Source organism: Curcuma longa, chromosome 3, assembly GCF_044706935.1.
Source record: "Curcuma longa cultivar G26 ecotype Majalengka, Jawa Barat chromosome 3, ITB_CL_G26_1.1, whole genome shotgun sequence".
Lineage (NCBI taxonomy): Eukaryota > Viridiplantae > Streptophyta > Magnoliopsida > Zingiberales > Zingiberaceae > Curcuma > Curcuma longa.
The window spans coordinates 5,751,105-5,762,115 of NC_133863.1; the positions used below are offsets into that span (position 1 = coordinate 5,751,105).

The window sequence follows — 11,011 nt, forward strand, 5'->3', positions numbered from 1 at the left end:
TGCAATTTTGTCCGGAATATGTTATGAGAAAATTGCAGTTGGTGAACAATAAGTTGTGGGGGTTTTTTTTTGGCTAAGTTTTTGGATATTGAATTCAATCCACATTGAATTTTTTTTGTCTTGTATTTTTGTATGCTTATTTGATAAAAGTGCACCTATGATTCTTCATTTTCCCTCTCGATATTTATATATTGCACTAGTTGTGAATATTGTGAACCTCTTACATTTTTATATCTTGACTAGTATAATTCCACAAAATTCATGCTGTAAGGAAAAAGAAACTAATCTGTGATTATCTCTTAACCTCATGATTAAATTACCATAAACTGGAGTTAATATACATAAGCAGTATAACCATGGAGTTTCAGTTCTGTAACTTCAAAGTGACCGTGCTGCAACCAAGGTCACAGTTTTAGTAAACTGGATGAGCAGATGTGAGGCATAGAAAATTCCAAGAACAATGTACAGATTGAAGGTCAGTTCAAACAATGAGACAATACAGAAATTTGAAATAAAAAACACTCGTGCAGGGGTCAGTACAAAGCTTTACTGAAGAAAGAAAAGAAAATGTTTAGATAAGATCGTGCAGAAACTTGTGTACAAGAATACTATGTTCATATGTAGTTCTTTGAGACTCTGTAGCCGGAGATGAGAGATGATACTGCAAGGGCTATGAAAGCTAAGAACGCCATGCTGATAGAAGCTGCTGATGCATCTGTGAAGATATTTGTCACTGTTTCTCGCATGTGATTTGTGATTGGAATGGCTGCAGAGGATGCCGAGATAAGCAGGTATGCCATCACCTGTGAAGTTTGGCAAGCAATCTCAAATATCAAGCAACACTAAGTAATTGTTCAAGTTCATGATAATCACAGCTCGTCAAATAAGAGTTCTAGCCATTGATAAGTATACCTGATGCACAAATTTGATCTTGTTTACTTGCAATAACATGCCCTTTATAGCATAATCATCATGCAGAAGATTTAAGGAGCTAGGGGATTGCCAAAATGATATTAGGGGAGGCAGTTGCATCACAGGAAAGCATGTGGAAGAAACGAGTTCAGTGTTACAAATATTTATCATTGTTCTATTTCTTGCCAAAACGATATTAGGGGAGAGGCAGTTGCATCACAGGAAAGCATGTGGAAGAACAAGTCCAGTGTTACAAATATTTATCATTGTTCTATTTCTAGCTTGAGATAATAACTATCCCGTGACAATTGACAATTAAATGCAAAGGTATATACAAATAAAAATGTCTTGCCACATTCAACTTCTTAGTCACGTTATTCTTATCTCCATTGGCAAAATATGTTAACTGGTATTAGCCATCATTTTTAGGCTAGCAGAATACTTAAATGCAGTATCAAGAATAGGACTTAGGTTGGCTTTGATACTGTATATACTATGTGAAAAAAATGAAAAAAAAGAGAGGTTAAGTGGATGATGACGGGATTTAAATTAACAATATTGCTTAGCTGAGTTGTGAGTTCCATTAACTTTATTTACTGGAAAATTTTGGAGCAATTGAGTAGTCTGTTTCATTATATGTAGAAGATAAATGGCCTCAGCATCGAAATGGAGTGGCATGCACATTTTTGTTTAATCTTGATCTTAAATGATCATACATAACCTCAGATATTTGATCAATAATCTCATAATGCACTCATGTTATAAGACCTATTTTAAGAATGTCAAAGCTATTTTTTGAAGCCAAAAGGTTATAAACCACTAAATGACAAACAACACTGGAACAATAAATCTTCAGAATTGTTCTTGAATTTTAAAGTGATGCGCAATACTTTGAATATATTAACAGAAAAACGAAGTTTAATAAATAGGTTCATATTTAAGAAAGGGAGTTTGTTTCCCTTTTCTTTTACAGTTTACGAATATTATTTTCTTCCTACTGATTCTACCTAGCCAATCCAAAACAGGGTTTTGAGGACAGATCAATTTCAATACAAACTGATTCTGCAAACTAAGGTTGTGGTTGCTGTTGGAATCCTCTTTGATAATCAGGAGATGTGCATCTGCTGCTTCCTTTTAAAAACACAATCTCGCGCTCGAGGCCTTCATATATGATGTCTTGTCAACACCATCCTACCCCCGCTATATATGAATGGATACATAAAGGGAAAGATGTTTCTAACTTTATGAATGGTGAAATGATCAACAAATCATCGGACAAAGGGAGAAACAGGTAGACCATCCTATAAAAATGTACATGTGCTTGAACTAATGAAGTTGCAATCCCTTCTCTAGATGAAGATTGAGCAAAACCCAATCCTTGAACAACTCGTCAAGATCCTCATCAAAGAAATTTATTGAAGCAACAGGCAAACGTGAAATGACCAATGAGTCAGACTAGGAGTCAAAAACTTAAAACTATTTCTGTGGAATTGTATCGTGCAACCAATACAGAAACTGGATTCCAGAGCATAATGAAGGTTCACTAACCTTTACAAATGACAATGACATTGCAGAAGTTTTTCCTACCCACTTCACCAACATAATGGTCATAGGAAACAGCATCAGTATCAAGATAACTTGGTCATCCTTGAGTTTATCTCACATACCTCTCCCAAGAGTTATGTTTGGCTTGCAACTCAAATGAGTTCTCATACAAATTTTACTAGAAATTCTAGGATAAATTTGAAAGTCATTTGCAGCTTAGTTTTGATGATTTTTAATTTTGCTCGAGATTATGTGTTCTAGCCAGTATCCAACTCTATGCTTGATCTCTAGGAGGAAGGTGCAGACATGGTTGGGGACTTTTAGACTCATCTCACTGATTATTTTAATTATAAAAATTATTCATAAGTGAAAAATTCAAGCCAGTCATTACAACCCTCATCTCTCCATTCCAACAGGCTTCATGAAATTATGATGCTTTAATAAATGCATAATAGGCATTCTACCTCTAGTAAACATACAGTCATTGTGGGTTCTTGTGGGTTCAGTAAGTTGGAGATGATTACTTCATGCTACAAGCACGCTTGGTGATTAGCCATCCTTGACTCAGACTCGGTAAGTTGGAGATGATTACTTCATGCTACAAGCACTTGACTTGGTGATGAATAGCCATCCTAGTCCACTAGTCCAACGCACAAAGGGAAGTCATCTGTTCTTGACAATAGATGCCCAAATCAGTTCCATAACAAATGAGCCCTTAGGTAGGGTGACCAAGTCTCCCCATATGTTTCTCTTAATGGCGTACACCTTTTCACATTCTACAGGAATTTGAGATAGTGATCTAATTCAAGCAGTTAGTAAGCACATTATTGGAAGTGACATCCAAGCTGTCCAATATGTGGACAGCATGCAGCCAAGATGATCATGATCAGATCCAACCACTTAAAGACAGTTCTTTGGCTTTATGAACACTCCACTGACTTGAAAATCAATTACAAGAACCACCTTTGGGGTGCGAATCCATCAAGAAGTCAACCATATCAGTTGCATTGTAGAAGGTACATAGCTACATATTTTTGGCTTTACCATTCAACAAAGTGCCTTGTCACAAGTGACTTTTTTCCACTCATCTACAAGGTTCAGGATACAAGAATGCCTGGCCTGCTAAGAGGTACTATTATTATCCCCATCAGGAAGAGTGACCTTGTTCAATAATGTACTCTTAGCCATCCGAGAATAGTACAGCTTTCAAAATACAAGCTTATGGTATTCCAGAAGTAAGTCAACAAATCTGCCAAGTTACCTGGTAATACGTGGTGAGACCAAAAGAAGAGGGAAGCCCGGGAATCATAGATTAACAATCCTATAACTTGGCAGTTCTCTCACGTTTGTGGTGGCAGGTTGCAAAATGGAGCAGATTCTTCTATGTTGCAACATGTTGTGAACATCTTGCCCAAAATGTTCAACAAAACCTAGGCAGTGCCAAACTCTTTGTGATAGTGACATATCAGACATAGTTATGCTCAAAAGGAGTAGCCACTTTGTGTCATTAGCACCTAGTGAAAATAATCCATCCTTTTTTGGCCTCGCAAGTGGTTGCACAACTGAAGTTTATCATTGCTTCTCCCTGACCTTTATGCCCGCTGTCTCAACACCTCCACTACCATCAGGACGGACCACATACCAATCCCTTGCCAATTAGTGCCACTTGATTAGCTCATATGATCTTGATGAACCCACTCTCTGGTGGCACTGGAGAAGATGTCCTAATCTGGAAACTAATAATAATGGTTGGTTCACAGTTAACTCCATTTATTCTCTGTTGAGTAAAGGCAGATAACAAGTAACTTGGTTGAGTTAGGATAGTGCATGAACCAATCAATTTTTCAGAAGGCACATATTTTGATAACTTGACTAGAACTTAGAATATATCTAGGTAGTTTTTCTTTTGTCAAGCTGAGTCCAATACTTGCTTTGTAATTCCAATTATCTCAAAAAAAATCTTCTGAAATTGAAAATCTCTTTACTAAGCAAATATTGGGTAGCTTCTATCTTTGCTTCCATGAAAACAAATCCTGACTGATCAAGGAAGGAAATTCTCCAAAATCAGATCCTTTCCTTTAGTGTAAACAGTTGTCTGCATTGCAAACCCTTATTCTGTTCAATTTACTTATGTTTGAGAAGTTCACAGATTTCAGTATCAGTATCTTTCAGGATCACACAGCAGCAAACGCTTATATTAAATGATATATTGAATTGGTATTCTTGCATAATTTATGAGCAATAAACGAATAGAAGGTTTCCAACAGAAGTATAATTTCTTCATAACAATCAAATCATTTAAACCCCCAAATCCCTAAATTCGGTGATCCCCTAATTGTTAACCAGAATGATAAACAGTAAGGTCGAGTGAAGAATCCCTACCTGGTCTCCAGAAAAATCCACGATCCATGAATATTGCATAGGCACCAAATCCAACCCACCCCTTGACTGGATCCTCTGTCTGATAATCTGAGCCATCGAGTAGGCGAACGCGAGCACGGAGACGGCCAGCAAGTACCTTACCAGAAACACAGAGTGGCCTCACCAAATTTTGTTATCTCACATACACACAAGTGGTATACAAAAAACAAGAAAAAATCTTCACTTGCAGCCGCATCAAAATCGAACAAGAAATTACCGGTATTCCTGGTACCGAGAGAAATCCTCCCAGTCGCCGTGCTTATTGGAGGCGAGGACGATAAGGGCGACGAGCGAGAAGAGACCTGCGAAGGCACGGAGCAGCCGCACGCCCTTGTCGAGCAAATCCTCCATCCTGGACGTCCTCCGCACCGGGCGCCGCGGAGCTGCCGGCGGCGTTGCCGAGAGAGGGGGAGGAGTAGGGAAAGTAGGAAAAGGGCTTCCGGAATCTGGCGGCGGCGTCTCGTTGGCCGCGCCGCGGGGGCCCAGCTCGCTGGTGTCGGTCGCCGTCATCGCAGTGCTCCCCGACTCAGGGATCGATTGATGCTTCGCAAGAGGAAAGGCAAAGAAAAGCAAGCAGAGATGTGGCCCGGCGACAGATGGCGGGACGAAACAGGAAGAGGGTTTTGGGTAGCAACAGCATTTGCAAGACCGGCAGCCAGTAAAAAAGAGTAAAACTAAAACTGCCTCAACGTTGACCACTCGTGAAATGAAGGGCAAAAATCAAATGTCAAAATGTGAGTTTAATATTTTCTATAAAAAAAAGTAAGATGAACGCCCATTTAAGTGTTTGAAATATTTTTAATATAGATCTGATTTAACATTTTTATATTTCTAAACCGAGTTTAATAATTTGAGTTTAGTTTCAACCTCGTGGAGCTTCAATTTAAAAATTTATTCTCATTCTTCCTTTCTTTTTTAGTTTAAGGTTTAATTTTTCCTCCTGATTTTGTTTTTTGTTCACAAGTTTTTTATTTATGATATTTAAAGACATGTATTCTTGTTACAAATTTCCATGAGTTCAATTTCCTATATGTTATTTTATTATTGTTTATAGTGTATTTTGAAATGAATATTATTTAATTATGATTCGACAGTATAAAAGTAAACAATCAGTTGCTATGGTTGCTAATTTATGTAAAGTGTGTTTATCAAAAATTGATTTTGCTTATTTAAGAATGATAATATTGTTAAAATAATATTTCAATGAGTAAAATAAATAAAATAAATTTCATGACACCTACCATATTTTAAATGAATATTATCATGATTACACCGTATAATAGCTAGCAATCAATTGCTAAAATGTGTAGTTAATCGGTTGTTAGCTTCTACAACAAGATACTTTGAGAGTGATAGCATAGTTAAAATAATATTTCAATGAATAAAATAATTTAAGAGGACTAACACTCATTACATTTTAAATTAATATCTTCTTATTACAATTGATCATATAGAAATTAGCAGATAGTTGTTACAATATGTAATTGATAGCTATTATAATAGTGTCATTATCTTATATTAATTTTACTTATTTGAGAGTAATAACCTAATTAAAATAATATTTTAATAAGTAAAATAAATGAATGAAACTTTATAACACCCATTACCTTTCATATGAATATTATTTAATCAACCCCATAGAAACTAATAAGTAATTGTTATAGTGTATATCAACTAATTGTTAGCTTCTACAATTATAGGATCATTATCTTGTGTTAATTTTGTTTATTGGAGAGTGATAACATAATTAAAATAATATTTTAATTAATAAAACATACGAAGGGGATTCCACGACATCTACTATATTTTCAATAAATAATATTTAATCACAATCAATCGTATAAAAATTAATAAGTAGTTGTTATAATATGTAGCAACTAATTACTAATTTCTATAATATCATTTAATATATATATATATATATATAAATTAAATCTATATTAACGGTATTTCGAGCCGTTAAAAGATGTCCATCTAAATGAATGTCTATTTTTTATAAAAATTATCAAATAAGTCTAATTAAAACAATCTAAAATATCTTTAAATTATTTAAATGTAGAAGTAAAAAGCCATTATAATAATAATAATAATAATAATAATAATAATAATAATAATAATAATAATCTACTATAACAGTCCAGTAATCATGTATTATTTTTTATCAATTGAGGATAAAAATTTAAATAATATATATTTTTTAATTATAAAATAAATCGAGGGGATCAATAGGCTCCGGTAAATATAAAATTAATATTATTTGAATATAAATTATTTGACTATAACGTATAGTAAGTGCCTGTCACAATAATATCATTATCCCGATATATATTTGCTTACATGTACAAAATGATTGTTGAGATGTCCATTTTCCCTTGGAAAACTTCGTGCGATAGCTATAATTAGTTAGGTGCCCAATCATGAAGTGGGTGGGTTAAACGGGTAAGTGAAAGAGCATAGGCATGATTACTGAATTCGCGTGACTCAACCACTGATTCCCAGCATGGTACCAGGTTAATCATGACTTTATTCGCGACAACAGACACGACAAGATCTGCGACGTCCATCGTCGCGTAGTTGCCTTCTGGGCTCGCGATTTCAGTCACGAATTGAGAAACGAAAGCGGCGGAGAACACGGATCTAAGCTACTTCCAATCTTACCGGCCCCTCAACAAGGGACACACACGTTTTCTGACAGCCCACCCGGCGGGGCCCGTGTCGGCCGCCTCGGTGTGTGTAACACCGTAGAGAATTTTAGAAGCTGCCTCGCGGGCCAGTTGAGACCCTACTTTCACGCTCTCAAATGCCCTTAGTCTTTACAATAATCACGAAACTGCCACCACCTTTGGATCAGCTTTCCTTACCCGTAATTACAGTAATTCCGATATGAGGTGGCACGCGCATCGAGATTCGTTACCTGTCAGATGAACGGTTGGGATTTCTCATTCGATGGTCTTTTATAATTTGATCCTCGTAATAAATTTTATTATATAAGGACCCTTACCCAGGGCCGAGTTGAGAAATTCAGTGAAGTTAGGCAGGGGCGTTTGAAAATTCCACGCGTGGAGTGAAGGAATCGCCGGTTCCGGATAAAATCGCGGCGAAGGAGAGAGAGAGAGAGAGAGAGAGAGAGAGAGAGGAGACGAAGGAAGCCATGGAGATGATCGCCGCATAGATATGGCAAGAAAGTAGCGAAGGAGAGCCATGGAATGCCAATTTTCCACCTTTGCACCTTTCTGTTTCTGGAATTTGCCGTCCGATCGCCCTCTCGTGGGAGCAAACCACACTTCCGCCCGCTTCTGCTCCCGCTAGCCGCCCTCTGCCGTCGTTGATTTCTTTTAGGTTAGGGTTTACGTTACAGTTCTTCTTTTGTTGATAAAGGTGCGCATAAATAGGGATTCTTTGATTTGTTTGATTTTTTCCGGCTATGGAGCCGGCGTTAAAGCCGAGCTCGGTGCGCAACCTCCTTCTACGTGCGCTCCTCTTCATCGTTTCTGTTTTTCTCCTACGGTTTGTGTACGTCATCACTGTCTATGGGGGATCCTGCACCGCAAGCGATTACTGCCTCTTGTCATCGCAGGCAGAGCCGCTCGCCGTCGCGGGAAAACGCCAGAGGGTCTGCGGCCTCGGTTTCCGTCGTTTCTGCCCATGTCGGTCTCGGGTCGTCCACTACCTCGGTCCTCTGGACCAGCCGAGAGTGGCGGAAGGTCGTCGAGTTCTATTCTGCCATGCTCCAGGACCTTATGGTTGAAGGCTTCCTCTCCCCTGCCTTTAAGAGTTTGTGCGTCGGTAGCCCTTCTGGATATGAAGTGCTCGCGCTCAAGGAGATCGGAGTTTCTGACGCGGTAGGCGTCGCTAGGAAGAGCGCGCCGCCGTTGGTGGTTGCTGGAGGCGATCCTCTTCGACTACCATTCAAAAACGACACCTTTGACTTTATTTTGGTGGGGCAAAGCCTGGATCACAGTAAACGACCGGCGGATATTGCGGCAGAGATCGAAAGGACGCTGAGGCCCCATGGGTTCCTTGCGGTGCTAACTGCCTCTGCTGCAGATGCCTATAGTCTGCAGTCCCTTGCACAACTTTTCCCTGGCTTCATAAAGGTTCGAGCAAGGGAGATCAACTATTCAGATTCTCCAATGTCTCTCCAGGAGGTAGTTTTCCGTAAGCAAGAAGCTGCAAACATTATTAGCTCAAAGAGTAATTCTCATATCCAATGCCCAATCCATGAGAGCAAGCTCCAGATTCTTCAGTCAGCAGAGCCTCTAATTCAGGATGAGCCACTGAAGCCATGGATCACCCTCAAGCGGAACATTCATAATGTGAAGTATTTGCCATCAATTGCTGATATAAGCTTCAAGCAAAGGTATATTTATGTCGATGTAGGTTCTCGGAGCTATGGCTCAAGCATTGGAAGCTGGTTCAGGAAACAATACCCCAAGCAGAATCACACTTTCATGATTTATGCAATTGAAGCTGATAAAGCATTTCACAAAGAGTACGCCACTAAGAAAGGTGTGACCTTGCTACCCTTTGCAGCATGGATACGCAATGAAACTTTAACCTTTGAGATTAATAATGATCCAAGTAACCATGATGTCGAGAAAGGACGAGGAATGGGTCGTATCAGGCCTATCGCGGGCTCTAGTAGTCATGTTTCTACTGGTTCAGTGAGTGCAATTCAAGGGTTTGATTTTGCTGCATGGCTGAAGAGGACAGTAAGCGAAAGGGACTATGTTGTGATGAAGATGGATGTTGAGGGGACTGAGTTTGATCTGATACCGAGGCTGTTTGAGACTGGGAGTATCTGCCTGATTGATGAGCTCTTTCTTGAGTGCCACTACAATAGATGGCAGAAGTGCTGCCCTGGACAAAGGAGTCCAAAGTACAAAAACACATACGGGGAATGCTTGAAGCTGTTCACTTCACTAAGGAATAGCGGAGTCCTTGTTCACCAATGGTGGTAATCGAGAACTGATTGTCTCATGGAATTTGTGTGGTACACAGCCCATCATAACTTGTTAAATTCATGTTCAATTTCTCACTTTACTGGTAAAGGAGTTCCATTTACATTTGATAGAATACAAAATAAGAAATGTGAACAATCACAGTTACCTATATGTTTTTCACAAATGAGGAAGCTAATTCTTTTGCGTGGTCATTTAATTCTTTGTCAGTATTACGGCATCTTTGTCAACATGGCTCAAGTACATAACTATTTGTTTATTTATCCACCTCATTAGTCGAGATGATTGTTTCCTTTTTATGAGATATAACTTGTTCAAAAGGTTGTGCATTTTGCAATATGCATTCACTGAGCTAAATTACTAATTTTTCATTGTATACTCCTGTAAAATATTGCTATATTAAGTTCTTTTCCATTACAATATGTATCCCTATCATTAATTTCATTATCTCACTGCTACATTAAGCTTCTGTTTGTTTTCTCTGGATTATGATCCTGTAAAATTTTGACTGGAAGATACCTTTTTCTCTAGGAAACCTAAGCTTACTGGTGTCTTTTGAATGAATGTCATCCTCACTTTGTATGATAACTGGAATGAAGTTACAGATACCTAGTAGGAGATCTGCTCTCATAGTAGCATTTTCTTTTTTCAAATTCAGTTTCTCTGTGAACTCTATCAATGAACATTCATAGGCCTAAGTAGGATATAGGAAGATCAACACCTGCTAGTTTTAGATAAATATGATTTTGTCTTAGTTTTTTCAATTCTGTAATATTTTGTCAGCATCATACCTTGCAAGTTGTATTTTAATTCTTTATACTAGGAAGGAGAGAAAGAACTTGAATATTAGGAACCGATTTCAGTGAGAAATGGTGATTCATATCTTATGCTACTGTATTTCTACTAATGTTTGATAAATGTATTTCAACTGATTTATGTTACATTCTATGGGTCAGTGTTCTCATTCTTAAGCTTTAGAATGTCAAGCCTCTGGGACTTTTGATAAGCTTTGCTAATTAATGTAGAGTTATGTTTTCTGCCAACTCTGAGAATATCACATGAAAAGGCTCACCTAAAGAAGAAAAGAAAACAATTAGCAAAGATATCAATTAAGTAGTGATTTCTGCTAGATTCTTCCTATAAATTATAATATGACATGAAAATTTTAGTGT

The 11,011-nt window shown here is 37.8% G+C and overlaps 1 protein-coding gene and 1 pseudogene across 1 annotated transcript; one reads left to right on the forward strand and one right to left on the reverse strand.

Moving 5' to 3' along the window:
* Positions 1 to 389: 389 nt before the first annotated feature.
* Positions 390 to 5,498, reverse strand: LOC141825222 (CASP-like protein 4B2). The gene is made up of 3 exons (XM_074712607.1): positions 5,096 to 5,498; positions 4,840 to 4,975; positions 390 to 803 (listed from the first exon to the last, which is right to left on the reverse strand). The coding sequence occupies exons 1-3, from the start codon at positions 5,386 to 5,388 to the stop codon at positions 615 to 617; spliced, it is 618 nt and encodes a 205-aa protein (XP_074568708.1). The 5' UTR covers positions 5,389 to 5,498; the 3' UTR covers positions 390 to 614.
* A 2,516-nt stretch (positions 5,499 to 8,014) lies between these two features.
* LOC141825518 (uncharacterized) lies at positions 8,015 to 10,048 on the forward strand (annotated as a pseudogene).
* Positions 10,049 to 11,011: the final 963 nt, after the last annotated feature.